Below are 19,896 nucleotides of genomic sequence, written 5' to 3' on the forward strand. Positions count from 1 at the left end.
CCTGCTGTGGTACGTACACACACACACACACACACACAGTTAGCCTACGCATATTCATCTCTCCCTCTACTCTTCCATTCTAGTTTCTCTCTCTTTCTGTGATCAGCTGCAGTCTGCCCACTGCTCTGCTCCAAGACCTGTGTGTGTTCCAACACCTTTCAACACACTGGCCTGGTCACACCACAATATGGTCCATACCTCCGCCGCATCCCTCTAGACCCCCGCTCATGCCGTGCTTTTAGGACCACAATATGGCAGTGGTAGACCCACAGCTCACACACACACGCAGCTTGTAGAGTCAAAGATCACTACCAAAATGACAACCAGTATTGCCATTTTTTTGTCATTTACTTAGACAGCCGTGCATAATTTGTTATCTTCGACAAATGCACATTTTAGCACGGTCTTCTAATGTATGATCCTTATTATTAGCTGGGACTGTGGTGCTAAACTGTCATTCTGGGAAAATCTAAGTCAGAGACAAAGAACAAGACACCATTTGGATTTAATGCTCTTTCATTCAATGGTAATGAAAAGGCAGGTAGCGACGACTAACAGGGAAACTAATAGCAGTACGACACTTCGAATCACTGGTACGTCATGGTCAACCGTGCTAAATAGCATCGAGCAAAAATAACCCTCAGTACGACACCTGTTTGTAATGCAACAGATCCGTATCCGTTTCCTTTTCCAACCTGCATAAATTAATCGCCAGCTTCACCCTCTCATGTTGGATGTTGTCAAATGACAGGATTTGAAATAAGTGTCGGTTTAGGCACTGGGAGGAAGGCTTTAAGGTCTCTTTAGACCCTAGTGGTGTTTTTGGGGTTGATTAGACACGAGACCGAGAGAGTGAATGGGACAGAGAGACAGAAAAGAAGAAAGAACAGAAAGCAGAAAGACGGTAAAAAGAAGACAGAAAGGAAGACAGAGAGAGCGAGGAAACAGAGGTGCGCATTCCTGTCATGGTTGCGCGATAATTACTGATTCGTCCGTTATTGAAGACCTGCTCACTGCCTTCATTATCAGCAACAGCCGGTGGTGGTGGTGGGGGGTGGAGGTACAGGGTGGGGGGGGTAGCACTAGATGGCAGGTTGAGTACGGAAAGGAGGGAGGCAGGGAGCGAGAGAGAGAGGTTGAGGGAGAAGGGGTATCACCATGAGAGAAAGCGAGTGAGAGGAGAGCGGGATAGAGAAGGAGGAGTGTGTGTGTGTGTGTGTGTGTGTGTGTGTGTGTGTGTGTGTGTGTGTGTGTGTGTGTGTGTGTGTGTGTGTGTGTGTGTGTGTGTGTGTGTGTGTGTGTGTGTGTGTGTGTGTGTGTGTGTGTGTGTGTGTGTGTGTCTCCAACCTGGTCTGTGTAGTCCTGGGGGAAGCTCCACAGCACGGCAGGATCTGGAGGTAATTGACAGACAGCATTAATCAGCGGTGAGAAACACAGCCTTCGCAGCGCTGCCTCAGAACATATACATATTAATGAGGGGGTGGAGGCAAGGGTGGCTGCCGCCAGTCGGCACAGACACACACCAACAATACACACATACAGTAGCACCAGCTAGCTAACACCGTGGAGAGATGGAGGATGTGTGTCTCCAATATGCTAATGCCTCTCCTTCATGTAGATATGATGTGATATTATACACCACATCATCCCTGTTTGGACGCGTGGAAATCAGACCTGCACATATAATTCACAATGAAAATAAATATATATATTACCCACACACACATATACACACGTACATATATACATACACACATACACACGTATATACATATAAATATATATATATACACAGTGGAGCAAAAAAGGATTTAGTCAGCCACCAATTGTGCAAGTTTTCCCACTTAAAAAGATGAGAGAGGCCTGTAATTTTCAACATAGGTACACTTCAACTATGACAGACAAAATGATAAAAAAAATCCAGAAAATCACATTGTAGGATTTTTTAATGAATTTATTTGCAAATTATGGTGGAAAATAAGTATTTGGTCACCTACAAACAAGCAAGATTTCTGGCTCTCACAGACCTGTAACTTCTTTAAGAGTCTCCTCTGTCCCCCACTCGTTACCTGTATTAATGGCACCTGTTTGAACTTATTATCAGTATAAAAGACACCTGTCCACAACCTCAAACAGTCACACTCCAAACTCCACTATGGCCAAGACCAAAGAGCTGTCAAAGGACACCAGAAACAAAATTGTAGACCTGCACCAGGCTGGGAAGACTGAATCTGCAATAGGTAAGCAGCTTGGTTTGAAGAAAATCAACTGTGGGAGCAATTATTAGGAAATGGAAGACATACAAGACCACTGATAATCTCCCTCGATCTGGGGCTCCACGCAAGATCTCACCCCGTGGGGTCAAAATGATCACAAGAACGGTGAGCAAAAATCCCAGAACCACACGGGGGACCTAGTGAATGACCTGCAGAGAGCTGGGACCAAAGTAACAAAGCCTACCATCAGTAACACACTACGCCGCCAGGGACTCAAATCCTGCAGTGCCAGACGTGTCCAGGCCCTTCTGAAGTTTGCTAGAGAGCATTTGGATGATCCAGAAGAAGATTGGGAGAATGTCATATGGTCAGATGAAACCAAAATATAACTTTTTGGTAAAAACTCAACTCGTCGTGTTTGGAGGACAAAGAATGCTGAGTTGCATCCAAAGTACACCATACCTACTGTGAAGCATGGGGGTGGAAACATCACGCTTTGGGGCTGTTTTTCTGCAAAGGGACCAGGACGACTGATCCGTGTAAAGGAAAGAATGAATGGGGCCATGTATCGTGAGATTTTGAGTGATAACCTCCTATCAGCAAGGGCATTGAAGATGAAACGTGGCTGGGTCATTCAGCATGACAATGATCCCAAACACACCGCCCGGGCAACGAAGGAGTGGCTTCGTAAGAAGCATTTCAAGGTCCTGGAGTGGCCTAGTCAGTCTCCAGATCTCAACCCCATAGAAAATCTTTGGGGGAGTTGAAATTCCGTGTTTCCCAGCAACAGCCCCAAAACATCACTGCTCTAGAGATCTGCATGGAGGAATGGGACAAAATACAAGCAACAGTGTGTGAAAACCTTGTGAAGACTTACAGAAAACGTTTGACCTCTGTCATTGCCAACAAAGGGTATATAACAAAGTATTGAGATAAACTTTTATTGACCAAATACTTATTTTCCACCATAATTTGCAAATACATTCATTAAAGATCCTATAATGTGATTTTCTGGATTTTTTTATCTCATTTTGTCTGTCATGGTTGAAGTGTACCTATGATGAAAATTACAGGCCTCTCTCATCTTTTTAAGTGGGAGAACTTGCACAATTGGTGGCTGACTAAACTTTTTTGCCCCACTGTATGTACCTGCAGACAGGTCTAGACTACATCATGGCAGAGATCATGACAAAGGAATCATTCCAAAAGTTTAAAACCCACCCCACAATGCTCGTTTAGCCATCTCAAGCTCTTCGAAAGCATTTGAAAACGCAAACAAATACTTTTTATATCACCAGGGCTAGTTCAATGTTGTTGAACATTGCAGATAGAAATAGCACGAATAGAGACGACTAAATTCCTTATTCTTCATGTCATAGAGGCATGCTTGTTCTACAAAGCCAATTTCTATCTGAACGATCCAAAACATTGCGTCCTGCTGAACGTCCTGCAGGTCTAGCACAAAGTCTACATGAGGAAGAGCTCACAGCCGTAGTGTCACTATCAGAGGGGCTTCTGGTAAACATAGTTCACCACAATGTTAGGGCTACAGAACACAGACCACAGCAACTGTTTTTTAGTCCAGAAATTGCCTTAAATCGGCAATCAGCAGTTAAAACAATATCAATTCAATATCCCCACCAATGTTTAGGTGAAAAGCTGAGGGATAGGGCTGGAGAAATGTAACCACTCTGAAATTCATAGACAGAGCTATGGATACAATGACTGGCCAACCATGATATCAAAATTAGAGTTTTAACCATGTTTTGAGGCTATATAGTGTTTGTTTACCAACATTGGCATGCAATAAGTGTATATTTTGGGTTCTGATTGGGTACAACAATGGATCTAAGCTCATGAGGCTTTTATTAGTTATATTATTCAAGAATCAATGGGAACATTTAATTAATTCAGAAGTCCAAAAATGGATAGAGGAACTGTAGATTGCAACTTTAATATGGGTCTGGGAAACTGGTTCAAATGGCTAAGAAAACTCTGTTTTTGGATTTAGAACTTCAACAGCAGTCATGTTGGCATCAATATTTTAATTTTGGAACACTAAACAATAATCTTCCTCTCGCAAGGACACATACACACATAATAAACAGACCCCCATATTTCCCACTGAAAAGGACAACAGGAGCGTGTAGACAGAATCAAAGATGCCTTCCATAATCCTGTTGCGTGATTTCACGGGCCTCCTCTGAAAAGGCCCTGACAAAGACACTTTCTGCTCCCCTAGGGAACTCCATCCCAAAATATACACCCACCATCCCTCCCCCCTCCATCACAAATACATAAAACACTCCATCACAAATACATACCACCCCCCCAACCCCCTCCTGAGCCGCCAGAGTTAGGGCAATTTTATGCTGATTTTATGGGTGAGAGGATGGGAACCACTGCCAGACAGAGAGAAAGAGAGGGAGATTGAGAGTGAGGAGTAAAGAGGAGAAGGAATGAAGGGAGAAAAGGGGAGGGCCTCTTTCCACTCTCTCTCCATCTGACCATAACTCTCCCTAACTCCCTTCCCTCACACTATTCCCTCTCTCCCTCACTTCTCTCTACCTTTCCCTAACCCCCTCTCACCTTCATCCAGTCTCTCAATATTCTCTGTACAGCTCAGCCTCTCATCCCCCGACTCTCCCCCTTTCCCCCATCCCTCCTGCTGCTGTATTGTAGTAGTAAGCCAGGCCAGGCGTGTGTTAGAGCCCGCGGGGCTGGAGGGGTTAAGGTGAAGGTTTGGAGGGTAAAGCAGACCCCCGCTGCCCCCTTCCCACCCACAAGCCCCTGCTGCTGAGGTAGAAAGACAAATGTTAATCACAACAGACCTAGCGCTCACACACACACACACACACACACACACACACACACACACACACACACACACACACACACACACACACACACACACACACACACACAACACACACACACACACACACACACACACACACACACACACACACACACACACACACACACACACACACAAATAAATATGGGCACAGAAACGTATGCTGGAATACAGACACACATACTTCACTAGTTCCTCTTTGTCATTGTCCTACAACTAAACCAGAAGTCTAACAGTAATCAAAACAAGCCTATCAATATCCTGAACTAGGCCAGACCCCATAAAGATGTGTTAACAGAAGCTGCTGTCCACATCACAACTCCACCTACAACACATCTCCATTCACACCAAAATAAAACAACCCCACTTCCTCCCAAAACAAATATCCACTCCATTAGTGAGAACATGTTGGCTCTGACAGTGAGTGACAAGGGGAAAACAACCTATAGCGTATTTCATCTCCAGTGTGTGACAGACACACATAGTCCCTATCTCTTTCTCCTGTAGGTGACAATTGAAATCACCTAGCTATCAGCTATCATCACTGGGTACTATTCCTCTATTTACACCCCGAGTGAAGGCAGGCACGGGAGTGCCAGCAAGCTCAGGAGTGGCCATTGATCCCTCAACATACGTGTTTGTGTTTTCCAGCATATAGGCCTACATGTGTAAAAAATGCGGGGCTCTGTGTGTGTGTGTGTGTGTGTGTGTGTGTGTGTGTGTGTGTGTGTGTGTGTGTGTGTGTGTGTGTGTGTGTGTGTGTGTGTGTGTGTGTGTGTGTGTGTGTGTGTGTGTGTGTGTGTGTGTGTGTGTGTGTGTGTCCATTAATCCCTGTGGGATTCAAGCGTGGCTAACCTGGGACATGCGCTGTGCGGCAAGGCAACACACAGTCAGCCCCCAGCAGCTGAGACAACCAGCAGCCAGGGTCAGTGGCAAATCAATGTTTGGACGTCCCACCGATGCCCGTCTTTAAAAGTCGATACGCATCGCTTTGATAGGGGCTGAAAAGGGGGCCAGAGGGGGTTAATAGGTGAGTGGTGGAAGGGAGATAGGGGTGTGCGCGTGTGCGTATGATTAATAGGTAAAGGGTGGAAAGGATTAGGCTTCTCTCTCAGCTGACACCACTTCAAAGAAAGGATAGAAGCAACAAGCGGAGGGAAACAGAGATGTTAACTATTAAGTGAAAAATGAAGGAGTGTCAAATAGAAAAGGGTTATAGGAGTGGGTGGAGCCAACAGCTGCTTTTACCAGATTGTTGAATAGTGGTTTGGGAACTGGATTCTCAATCCTCTTAACCCGTGGTGATATAAAATATTAGAGATAGCGACATTACTGTGCAAGGTAGAGATTGCAAAACAATTATTATGTTGATGCCCTACGGTTGGTGCCCATCGGTTGAATGTTTCAACCTCTTAAGAAGTGGTGTTTTTCCCTCTAGTTCCCAGTTTCAAAAAGCATTGAAAACTACACTAACCTTTGAGTTTCTGCAGCCAGAAATGGGCCATCTTCAGCACGGAATTCTGACAAGGTAAAACATTTCAACAAATAAAGCAGCATCATGCTCTGGGAAACACAACACAACAATGCACCCATTTTAGTCAGAGCTTTTTGTATTTTCTATATTTAACCTTTATTTAACTAGGCAAGTCAGTTAAAAATACATTCTTATTTACAATGACGGTCTACCAGGGAACAGTGGGTTAACTGTCTTGTTCTGGGGCAAAAAGACAGATTTTTACCTTGTCAGTTTGGGGATTTGATCCAGCAACCTTCCGGTTACTGGCCCAACGCTCTAACCACTCGGCTCCCTGCCGCCCCAGGAAAGTATAAGGAAATGTACATCTTTGTTTTAAATTAAACATGTAAATTGGTGCCTGTTGGTGCAGGTTATACAACTACCCACCCTGATGAAAAAACAACATTAGAAAGTCTAATGGTTAAATTACAAACCAAAGCTCTATATATAACAAGATAATAGTTATCTAGTTCGACAGAGCTTAGACGGCTCCTGTTATGACTTATATTTGTCCCTTATAATTATTATTATTTATCTGTTCTATATAGAGCTAGCCAACGTGGTGTTTTGGCCTCATGGTTTCTGATGTTTTCAAAGTTAGCCAGCTGTGTGTAGTGTAAACATAATTAACTTAAAAGTCTGATCCACCGGTCGGTCGTGACTTGTATCTACACTATGATTGGACGATACATGCCCCCCCCCCCAACTCTGGTATGTACACAGTCTTGTACCCTTGAGTTGTTCTTACATACTGTATATCACAGTTTATTTTAAGCGAATTCTAATCTTTTGAATTAATGGTTAACCCGGACATTTTCGTACCTATTCAACATTTGTAACCACAATAACCAGCATGTTTTTTTGAAATGTGTATGCTAAAAATGAGTGGCATGTCAGTTACGGAACCATAAATGCGGGAAGAGGGCCAGAGCCCATTGGAGCCCTTAACATCTATAGAACTAACCTGATATAAACAACCAGTTAACTGTTGTAAACTGCAACTCAGTGGGGAGCTGGGCACTAATTTTCCATCATCACCAGTACAGACTGTGACGTTTTAGCTTTTCATTAAGACACTGTGTGAGTGTCAGCCACGTCTCTATGTGACAAGCAGCTACATGGTTTAAAAATAGAGTGGTGACAAACTACAAGAAGAAACGCATTATACAGGCACACACCAGGGTTTCCGTTAGCCGGCTTTGGGCAAAAAATAATAATTAAAAGCCAATAAATAAAACTGTTGCCGGCCAAAATGACAGGGGGAAAAAAAATCACATTACAAAATAATGCTTTTTATTCATTAATGGAAATACCAGTTGATGGAAATACATTTGACCATCATGCTCATCGGTCTATAGGTTCATTTGCATCATTTTGTTGAATTAAATAGACCTGTGCATTTTCGTTATCTTATTTATCCAACAACTATCCCACGGGCACAGCATGCAAAGCCTATTTTCAGCGGGATTTCTCCCGTAGCTCCTCAACTGGTTGCTGCTGGAGTAAAATGTTAATCTATAAGCCCAAGCGCAACAATTCTAAAAGCAATCCTGTGTTAAATTTTTTTTTAAGGGCAATCAATAGGCTATCAGTGCGTTACCCACAACTTTACAATGTCAGCTGGAGGCAGTATGCATTTTGAAAACATACTTAAATTGTTTGAAACCTGAGTGTTTTATTTCCTATTATTTATATCCTTCCTGTTTGGCCCTGTTCGGGGGTATCATCGAATGGGGCCACAGTGTCTCCTAACCCCTCCTGTCTCAGCCTCCAGTATTTATGCTGCAGTAGTTTGTGTCGGGAGGCTCGGGTCAGTTTGTTATATCTGGAGTACTTCTCCTGTCTTATCCGGTGTCCTGTGTGAATTTAAGTATGCTCTCTCTAATTCTCTCTTTCTCTCTCTCGGAGGACCTGAGCCCTAGGACCATGCCTCAGGACTACTTGGCATGATGACCCCTTGCTGTCCCCCAGTCCACCTGGCATTGCTGCTGCTCCAGTTTCAACTGTTCTGCCTTCGGCTATGGAATCCTGACCTGTTCACCGGACGTACTACCTGTCCCAGACCTGCTGTTTTCAATTCGCTAGAGACAGCAGGAGCGGTAGAGATCCTCTTAATGATCGGCTATGAAAAGCCAACTGACGTTTACTCCTGAGGTGCTGACTTGCTGCACCCTCGACAACTACTGTGATTATTATTATTTGACCATGGTGGTCATTTATGAACATTTGAACATCTTGGCCATGTTCTGTTATAATCTCCACCTGGCACAGCCAGAAGAGGACTGGCCACCCCTCATAGCCTGGTTCCTCTCTAGGTTTCTTCCTAGGTTTTGGCATTTCTAGGGAGTTTTTCCTAGCTACCGTGCTTCTACACCTGCATTGCTTGCTGTTTGGGGTTTTAGGCTGGGTTTCTGTACAGCACTTTGATATATCAGCTGATGTAAGAAGGGCTATATAAATAATTAGATTTGATATTATTTAGCATGTCTTACCTTGTTTCAAAGTAGCCTATAAGCAAAAACTGACCATGGAAATGTGGAGGCAATTATTATATAAAGACTTCAAGTTTGGGGAAGCTTGCAAATATCCTATAATTTAAACAACAACAAAAAAAGTTTTTTAATAAAAATATTTTTTTTTTAAGAACTCCATCATAGTAGTGCATAGAAGAGCTAATGAAACATGGTGCTACGTGTATGAAAAGACAGTCGACAGAGAGTACAAATATTTTAAAACAGTAATTCACACACAAAAAAAATATATATATATATTAATTTGAAGAGAATTGGAATTTCAGTTATGATTTTAATCTGCACATTGTTGTGGAACAGTTTCATTTCAATAATAAAGTTTCTCAAAATCATTGTCACATCATTACAGATAATGTATTACTGGCTCATTTGACACGTGTATTTTGCTAATTAGATTTCTGCAGGGGCGCGGTCATCGACCTTAGGGGGTTAAACAGCATGATCATTACACAGGCGCATCTTGTGCTAGGGGATAATAAAAGGCCACTAAAATGCAATTTTGTCACACAACACAATGCCACAGATGTCTCAAGTTGAGGAAGAGTGCAATTGGCATGCTGACTGCAGGAATGTTGACCAGAGCTGTTGCCAGAGAATTGAAATGTTAATTTCGCTACCATAAGCCCCCTCTCCAACGTCGTTTTAGAAAATTTGGTAGTCCATCCAACCGGCCTCACAACCACAGACCACGTGTAACCACGCCAGCCCAGGACCTCCACATCCGGCTTCTTCACCTGCAGGTTAATCTGAGACCAGCCACCAGGACAGCTGATAAAACTGCAGCTTTGCACAACTGAAGAATTTCTACACAAACTGTCAGGAACCGTCTTAGTGAAGCTCATCTGCATGCCTGTCATCTTCACCAGGGTCTTGACCTGACTGCAATTTCGGCGTCGCAACTGACTTCAGTTGGCAAGTGCTCACCTTCGATGGCCACTGGCACGCTGGAGAAATGTGCTCTTCACAGATGAATCCCGGTTTCAACTGTACCGGGCAGATAGCAGACGTGTGGCGTCATGTGGGCGAGTGGTTTGCTGATGTCAATGTTATGAACAGAGTGCCCCATGGTGGGTTTATGGTATGGGCGGGCAGGCATAAGCTATGGAAACGAACACATTGCATTTTATCAATGGCAGCAGAGATACCGTGACGAGATCCTAAGGTCCATTATCGTGCCATCCATCTGCCATCATGTTTCAGCATGATTAATGCACGTCCCCATGTTGGAAGGATCTGTACACAATTCCTGGAAGCTGAAAATGTCCCAGTTCTTACATGGTCTGCATACACCAGACATGTAACCCACTGAGCATGTTTGAGATACTCTGGATTGATGTGTACGACAGCGTGTTCCAGTTCCCAGCAATATCCAGCAGCTTTGCACAGCCATTGAAGAGGAGTGGAACAACATTCCACAGGACACAATCAACAGCCTGATCTACTCTATGCGAAGGAGATGTGTCACACTGCATGAGGCAAATGGTGGTCACACCAGATACTGACTGGTTTTCTGATCCACGCCCCTACTTTATTTTGTATTCCCAGTCATGTGAAATGCAAAGATTAGAGCTTAATGAATGTATTTAAATTGACTGATTTCCTATATGAACTTTAACTCAGTAAAATCTTTGAAATAGTTGCATGTTGCATTTATATTTTTGTTCAGTGTAAAATTATTCACATTTAAAAGTTAAAAGTCAACTAATGTGAGATTACCATCCTCTGTTATATAGACATATTGATACACAGTGACGATCCATTGGCGACTAAAGAAATGAGCGAATGGAACTCATAGACTATAGGCCATTCCTCTTTCACACCGAGCATTGGTGATTATCGAGGGGAGATTGTTAAAAAAAAAAATCAAATAGCTTACGGTCAAGAACTATAGTTTTATTACAAACTCTTTCTTCGCCACACACCCCTCCCCTTCTTCTCAATTAAAGTTCTTCTTAGTTAAAGTTCTACTCCAGACACATTGTCGTCACCCGTATTTTATATGCTTTACAATAACAGCCGCAACTCAATAATCAGCTAGGCCTATTGCCACGTACGCTGACCAAATTGTGGGACTCCCAACGAGGCATAGGCCGAAGAGCTTGTGATTTAAAACAATCCACAGCTATATTTTTAAAGAAGGTAATGATCCTCGATCCCTAGTGGCTAAGTCATGCTTTCTGGTGAAGTATTTTTAATTATTTTATTTATTATAGAATTATAGAATTTTGGCCAATTAATTCCCATTTACTTCACTATTGGACCCACCTACGACATTTCTCTCCTGTTCTATTGATTTTCATAATCAACTTTCTTTCGTTGTCCAGAAGCCCAAAGGCTCAATGCTAATCATATTAGCAACCCACCCTAGTTGTCACAGATCTTCCGGGAACATTCATTACGCACACCTGTCCCCTGTTCCCACTGATTAGTACTTGTATAAGTGTGCCCTTTGGTTTCCATTGGGCTGTCGATTATTGTTACAATATCCGTTAGTGCGTATGCATTTACATTTACATTACATTTAAGTCATTTAGCAGACGCTCTTATCCAGAGCGACTTACATGCTGTGCGTTTTGGGCTTTTTTGCCCTTGTGGATTGCGCAGGTGATTACGGGTCTCGTCCCGTGTGTTAATAATTGTGCGCGTGTGTATTTATTCAAGGTACTCCTCGTCTTTTGTTTGGGTTTCAATCCTGTGTTTTGTCTACGTGCCCTTACACGACACGCCGTAATTTCGGTTTAATCTTCAAAACTATTACGCATTCCTGCATCTGTCTCCCGATCCTTCATGCCAATGTGCCAGTCCCCCTCTTTCTAAGTTTCTAAAAGAGATTTTCATCTCTGCCACACATGGAACAGCTATCACCTGCACATGTTTGAAAATTACATTTTATTGGCCACTTCATTACATGAGCTGCATGTTCTGTTAAGATTAATTACCATAACCTAAATGTGATTTCTGTCATTCTGAGCAGTGTGGGTGGACACCCTTCCGGGTCACGTTGTCTGGCACCACATTTTCCTAACAGAAACTCTGGCACACACAGAAACACTGAAGATTGAGAGGTATCAAATGCACATTCAACCAATGAGTTATAGCGGTGTACTAAGGATTCATAAACAGTATTAAATATGCACAGTATTAATCTAGTATATAAACTACATATATGCCTAAACCTAATCTTAGTCTTACCAATAACTCATCTCTAAATGAACGACACACATTTGCCCACAGAGCAGGCATAATGTCTGGTGTTGATTTTTGCATAATCCCAGAAACGACTGGATAGCAGTTTGATTGAATGTTATATTGAATAGGAATCCTGCTTGTTAGAGGACAGCTTCTATATGGAGAGTAGCAGTTCTGCAGTGAGAAGAAAAGGTTGAAAACCCCTCAGCATCTCTCTCCTCTACAACAAGATGAAGGGCCCTGTAGTGCCTGCCTCTTCTTGTTCCTCCTTTCTCCCTTCCCCTCCTCTCCCCTCTCTTTCTTGGCCAGGGGTTAAACTGCTGCACTCTAACCTCGCCTTGGCAATCCCTCCTTTCTCTCTCCCACTCTTCCTACCTCTCTCTCTCTCTCTCTCTCTCTCTCTCTCTCTCTCTCTCTCTCTCTCTCTCTCTCTCTCTCTCTCTCTCTCTCTCTCTCTCTCTCTCTCTCTCTCTCTCTCTCTCTCTCTCTCTCTCTCTCTCTCTCTCTCTCTCTCTCTCTCTCTCTCTCTCTCTCTCTCTCTCTCTCTCTCTCTCTCTCTCTCTCTCTCTCTCTCTTTCTTATCTTTAAGAGATTTATTTCACCGTATGTAGTGGTTCGGATTAAGGCCCCGGCCTGTATGGCCTGGGGATAAAGACATTGTTTTAGCAGCCGCCAGTTTCTGACTGAGGAGGCAGCGACTGGCCGGGAGGAAGCTGCCGCTACTTAACATCCACAATGGCCGCCATTGTAGGGCCGGGGCTGCAGGGGCTGCAGGGGCTGCAGGGGCCTGCTTCAGAGGCCGTCTAGACTTTGAGCCAGCTAGTCAAGGAGCTGCAGGTGAAAATCCCATCAGCCACTGGAGTGAAAGTTAACTAAGGTAACCTGCTGTGAACCTGATGACGATGTCAAGCCAACATATGGCCCCAAATGTCTATTGTCGGAACGAAAGGGCTTTCTTCCCACTCAAGAAACTGGAGAGGGGGTGAGAGAGGGGCATGGTGGAAAGGGGTTAGGAGCCTAAAGGAAGGAGGAATAACTATGGTCATGGCTTTACTTCTGGATCACTAGCCTTATTTTGTCTAGGAGGAGCCCTACCACCAGAACACAATTAAAGGAGTAGGCAGATTAACTGCCATCTTTCAACTCGCACTGAATGACGTTTAAAACAAGATTTTCTCCCCTCTATCCTCTCTCTGAAATCACACAGCCAATGGCATTACATTTCATGCTGATTTAGTAGGCAATGGGCCCAAGAAAGGAAATGTCTCACTGACGATATGGTCCTTAAATTTACTTGTGTTGATCAGTCTGTGTTAACAGCCTGGGTCAGTAAAAGTAGATATTAGGGTTTAGGCCTATGTACTGTGTGTCCTAAAAAATAAAAAAAACTCAGCTGCACCATACTGGTGGAAAGCACTGCTGTTTACATTCCTACTGTAGGTACAGTGGTTGCTCCACTAAACGTTATGCGATTATGCTGCGGTTCAGTACGGTACCCTGCGTCACCACTTCATTGCTCCAGACCAGCGCAAGGGGGAGTTAGAGCACGGATTATGCTTTTGGGTCCGACTGTGTCTCTGACTGACAATGAAATCTAAATAGAAAGTGATAATTGTGCACGACTTCATTGTTACAACTAACTGTTGTTACACTAAGGTTTTTATTATTTTATTAGGATAATTTTGCTCTTACTGTGGTACTGCAGGCCACTCCCAACCGGTCACGTTGTACAGTGCCTGAGTGGCGCAAAGGTCAGTGCAAGCTGTGTTGCTACAGATCCTGGTTCAATACCTGTGCTGGCCTTGACTGGGAGACCCATGAAATGACTGTAGGTTTTTGGTTTCTCTCCGTCGAAACACAGAAATAAATAATTCTAAATAACAAACTGGCTTTATTAACAAATTATTATCAATGTCTCACCCAATGTTCAAGAATGGCCTTTTTCCTCGCTCATTTTACGTTATTTGAAAAATATTTCTCCAAAATAGTTTTTTTTTTAAACAAAGCGATTATTATTAATTTAGGATTATATAAAAGCATGTTGGATATTCTCACAGATATACTATTAACCCCTTTATGAGCAGGACCATATATAAATTGGTCATATTGGTCATGGCAAGGACAGCCAACTCCTTCCTCCCCGTGGGGGAATTGAACCCAGGTCCCCCGCGTGCCCGCACGACACGGGGATTCTTTAAGTAAATAGCCCAGTACTGTAACCTACTGCCGACCATCACACTGTACAGTGCCATATTTCCCGGTCCATCCTAACAGAAACCCAAGGGTTTTTTCATTTTTCTTGTAATAGAAACACCATAATATTAAATCCAATTAATTAAGCAAGTACCAGTCAAAGGTTTGGACACACCTACTCATTCCAGGATTTTTCTTTATTTTCTACATTGTAGAATAATAGTGAAGACATCACAACCATGAAATAACACAAGGAATCAGTTACGAACAAATTCTTATTTACAGGGACAGCCTACTCCTTCCTCCCTGTCAGGGAATTGAATCCCGGTCTCACACATGACACAGGGATTCTTTAGCTAAATAGCCCAGTACTGTAGCCTACTGCCGACCGTCACATTGTACAGCGCCATATTTCCATTCCATCCTAATGGAAACCCAGAGGGTTTTTTGTTTTTCTTGGAATAGAAACACCATAATATTAATCCAATAAATTAAGCAAAATGTCTTATTATCAGTCCCAAATAATATGTTATTACAAAAAAAAAGGTTTTAAATTCTCTAGTACAACCACTATTGAAGGCTACCAAGAGCTTCTCAAAGATGCCCTCTGGTGGTCAAACTAGCACTAATGGTTAATGGTACCAGTGGTTCACACAAATAACGTGCCATAGAATTCTGTGGCAGTACACTGCAACTTTTAAAGGACGAACCAATGTACTTTATGGTTGCTGCAGGGATTCTATCTATACAGGCTACATGCTGTATATGTGAGTAGGGTCTGGGGATTCTCCAATTACACTGAATCTAAAGCCGACAAGCACAGCATAACGGGGAGAAGGAGAAAGAGCTTCATGAAGATCTGACCCTGGTAATAACACAGTTATTTCATCTGCACAGCTATCTGAGAGCTACCAGGATAAGCCTTAAGGAGGAGAGGGAGATGTCTCCAGGATTGTTGGGAAGCAACCCAATTTCACAGCTTCACGACTGAGCAGAGCAGCATATGGACACTAGCGAAGCGAGCTCTGTGACAGGCTCCGCTCTGCGTATCTATCAACACTGATGTTCCCAGTTAGCCTCCATACGGGTCCAACATTATGTCAAACACGGGCTACGCCTCAGTGAGCGAGGAGCTAGCTAGGCGCTGCCTTCCTCCACACTACGTGTTTGTGTATGGGGGATAATAAAAAGAATGCTTACTGTCGTTGATATCTCAAGTCATATGGAGTGCACTGACTTCCTCTCTCTCCTACAGTACATTGTGATATGAATTCCACGTTCCAAGCATCAAGCGTGCCAGGACAACATTAGTTCTAGAATAAACAAACTCCCAATTCCAGATTGTAGACCTAACTAGGCGCCTGTAGAACATAATAATTCTAAACTGGCTAGGTTAAGTGTCAGTGCTGAGCATTCCACCTTCTTGTGGGTAAAAAGACATTTCTCCCCATATGGTGCAACCATCTGCCTCATTCACACATTTAAAAACTCAGTACCTGTGAAAAACTCAAATTACCCCTTTAAAGATATAACGATTCCCTAGAAAACCTGCTTTGAGGTTGCCCCTAACAACTGATCTAGGGTAAAATGCAGGTAAATCTCCTTAAAATGGTACGGTTAGGGCTGGCGAGTTTGAGAGGTTAGGGGCAGGGGTTTTCAAACTCTTTTTGCCCAGAGACCCCAGCCCGGGCAAAGCGGAGACACAGGGACCCTCATCATATAAAGCAAGTCATGTCTCATCTTGTCTGATCAGGTGAATGACAATGGAAAGTAATGTAAACATTATCAACATTTTTCAATGAACAGATTTGGTAGACAGTTTTGATATTTTGATATCCCGACAGCTCATTGGAATAGGAAGTGTAAACCTGACAAGTGTAAACTTGTTTTTATCCCCTTTTTATGGTATCCAAATTGGTAGATACAGTCTTGTCTCATCGCTGTAACTCCTGTACGGACTCGGGATAGGCGAAGGTCGAGAGCTGTGCATCCTCCGAAAGCCAACCCAGTCTAAAACCGCACTGCTTCTTAACACAATGCCCTCTTGACCCGCAAGCTAGCCGCACCAATGTGTCGGAGGAAACACAGTACACCTGGCGACCGTGTCAGCGTCACAGTGTCAAGCAATGAGGTCGAAGGAATTGTCCGTAGAGCTTCGAGACAGGATTGTGTCGAGGAACAGATCTGGGGTAGAGTACCAAAACATTTCTGCAGCATTGAAGGTCCCCAAGAACACAGTGGCCTCCATCAATCTTAAATTGAAGAAGTTCAGAACCACCAATACTCTTTCTAGAGCTGGACTCCCAGCCAAACTGAGCAATCGGTGGAGAAGGGCCTTGGTCAGGGAGGTGACCAAGAACCCGATGGTCACTCTGACAGAGCTCCAGTTCCTCTGTGGAGATGGGAGAACCTTCCAGAAGGACAACGATCTCGGCAGCACTCCACCAATCAGGCCTTTATGGTAGAGTGGCCAGATGGAAGCAAGATGATCTGGTCTAATGAATCCAAGATTGAACTCTTTGGCCTGAATGCCAAGCTTCACGTCTTGAGGAAACCTGGCACCTCCGTACGGTGAAACATGGTGGTGGCAGCATCATCGTGTGGGGATGTTTTTCAGGAGCAGGGACTGGGAGACTGGTCAGGATGAAGGGAAAGATTAACAGAACAATTTACAGAGAGATCCTTAATGAAAACCTGCTCAGGACCTCAGACTGGGGCGAGGTTCACCTTCCAACAGGGCAACGACCCTAAGAACACAGCCAAGACAACGCAGGATTGGCTTCAGGACAAGTCTCTGAATGTCCTTGAGTGGCCCAACCGAGCCCGAAATTGAACCCAAACTAATATCTCTGGAGAGACCTGAAAATAGCTGTGTAGCGACACTCCCCATCCAACCTGACAGAGCTTTAAGGGATTTGCTAAGAATGGGAGAAACTCCCCATCTACATGTATACAAGCTTGTAGCGCAATACCCAAGACTCGAGGCTGTAATCACTGCCAAAGGTGCTTCAACAAAGTACTGAGTAAAGGGTCTGAATACTTATGTAAATATCTAAAAACCTGTTTTCGATTTGTCATTATGAAGCATTGCATGTAGATTTAATGAAGGGGGAAAACGATTTAATCAATTTTAGTATAAGGATGTAAAGTAACAATGTTGAGAAAGTCGAGGGGTCTGAATACTTTCCAAATGCACTGTATACATAAAAGTTGCGGACCACGTGCAGTACCTCGGCCGCGGATCCCAGTTTCAAAAAGGATGGATCTCCCTCCATGACATGTAGAGTAGTATACTGTACATATGGCGCCCAGAGGCTGCTAGCTGCCGATGATGACAGAGTAAAGCTTTGCCTTTGGCGTCTACATGCTGGTGCCGTCATATTGTAGCAAGGATCTGAGGATCGCATGAGGAGCCTGTCAGACAGCTATCAATCTCTAGTGGAACGACACCACCACTGCTGCTTGAAGGGTTCAATGCAGGCAACATGATACTGTTGGAAAGATGGGCAATCCTAAAGTGTTTCTGTTTCTCATGCCGTTATTAAAGTAGCTAGGTGGACACTATTTGGTTCTGTTGATTTTTCAGTTCAATTTTTTTTTTTAATCACAGCTCTAGATCTTTGTGTGGGGTACTTTCTGGACCACCTCAGAAAAAGACCCATGGAAAACACTCAACCTGAATGTATTTTTATCTTGAAGACACAGCATTGGGGGTGTTTTAAAGTTGCCCTTGTATCTGCTTTCACTGACACTAGTCAGTCTACACTCAGCACACATTTACATATTTGTCATTTAGCAGTGCATTCATCTTAAGGTAGCTTGGTGAGACAACTACATCAATGCAGTTTGTAGTTATCCTGCCTTAGCATCAATGATTCACGTAAACAAACTAAGAGTATGCAATGACTTGGTCTACCACCACACAAGGCCATTAGGTAGAGAGGCAAGGTTGAATGTGTATTCACTAGCATATTTCACAACGCCATTGCTCTAATCTGTTAGCCCCGTCATGTTGCTGTCATCATAGCAGAGTCCTCTCTACTAGCCAGTAACGGAGAAACTACAACTACAGAACGGCTTTCTTTCCTCACCTTGAAAACTAGACAGGAACTAGCCTAGATGAATGTCCTGAGGTATTATGACAATGAAGCTCTAAGGAATGAGAATGGTGGGGTGGATCTGAGCATGCACTAGTGTACTTAAACAGTGACAACACTGAATATGCAAATTCCCCCTGACACTCAGAGAAACAGAACGCCCATGGAACAATCATGTGAGAGAATGATGTGTGACAACAAATGAGCCAAATGTTGAGCAATGACAAATGGCACAACTCATCCCTCACAATGACAGCCATTGGCTGTGACCTACATTCCGTTGTGAAAAATGGGCTGCTTCCCAAATAAGGGGCCAATACTCCCCATCTAAACGCCAGCATATTCTCAGTAAGCGTATGTACCCAGGTCGTGTAAATGGGGGTGTTGCTGGCTGAGGAACAGTTACAGCCCCCAGAGGAGATACGGAGTGGTTAAGGAGATGCACGACAGACACACACTCCAGACTGTAGGTTACACGTTTATTTTGGCACGGCATGGCACTTGATTTTTCTAACCTTAATAAATGACCCACAGTATCAGACACCAATAATAGAAATAGAACAAGAGGGTGAAGATTATTTTGTAGTGTCCTTCTGCAGGGTGATCAGTTAGGCTATTCCAAGTTCCTCTGGGTAAAGATGCTAAAGTTTCAGTATGAGAAGTAGTGGAGCAATAGGTCTTGGCCAAACTCCTGACTCAACACAAAATCCTGTAAGTCAACTCAAATATATGTGTAACAGGTAGAGTTGCAAAGGGTCGGAAACTTTCCGGTAAATTTCCGGAATTTTAAATGGGAAGTTAAGCCATGGAATTTGGGAAATGTTCGTGGCCAAGGAATAATTAACTACATCTCCACCCCTCACCCACTATTCCACAAGAGCACAGACACAAGGGACAACAGACAAACCGGCCTCTACATTGCAGATGAGCTGAAGGCAGTCATCAATGACCTTGGACCACAGATAGTTTTTGCACTGGTGACAGACAATGCTGCAAACTTGAATGCTGCTTGGTCTAAAGTGGAGGAGTCCAACCCTCACATCACACCCATTGGAGACTCCAGTCACCCAAGTTATAGACTGTTTTCTCTGCTACCGCATGGCAAGCTGTACTGGAGCGCCAAGTCTAGGACCAAAAGACTCCTTAACAGCTTCTAGTCCAAAGCATTATACTGCTGAACAAGTCACAAAAATCACCACCGGACAATTCACATTGACACACACCACCCCCGTACATTGCTGCTACTCGTTGTTTGTTTGTTACCTATGCATAGTCACTGACTCGGTACCGGTGCCCC

The 19,896-nt window shown here is 43.6% G+C and overlaps 1 protein-coding gene across 6 annotated transcripts in view; it reads right to left on the minus strand.

Moving 5' to 3' along the window:
* Positions 1-19,896, minus strand: part of LOC124037995 (DENN domain-containing protein 1B-like) — a 183,812-nt gene that overhangs the window by 126,894 nt on the left and 37,022 nt on the right. For 4 of the 6 annotated variants that reach the window (XM_046353333.1, XM_046353331.1, XM_046353329.1 and 1 more), the window contains exon 3: positions 1,348-1,391. The exons of 1 other annotated variant lie outside the window; for it this stretch is intronic. In XM_046353333.1, coding sequence (XP_046209289.1) covers positions 1,348-1,391 — 44 coding nt within the window. Of the gene's footprint in view, positions 1-1,347; positions 1,392-6,547; positions 6,594-19,896 lie in introns of all 6 variants that reach the window. One more of the 6 variants, XM_046353330.1, reaches the window with a different exon arrangement.

The sequence above is a fragment of the Oncorhynchus gorbuscha genome, linkage group LG06, assembly GCF_021184085.1.
Source record: "Oncorhynchus gorbuscha isolate QuinsamMale2020 ecotype Even-year linkage group LG06, OgorEven_v1.0, whole genome shotgun sequence".
NCBI classification, from domain to species: Eukaryota; Metazoa; Chordata; class Actinopteri; order Salmoniformes; family Salmonidae; genus Oncorhynchus; species Oncorhynchus gorbuscha.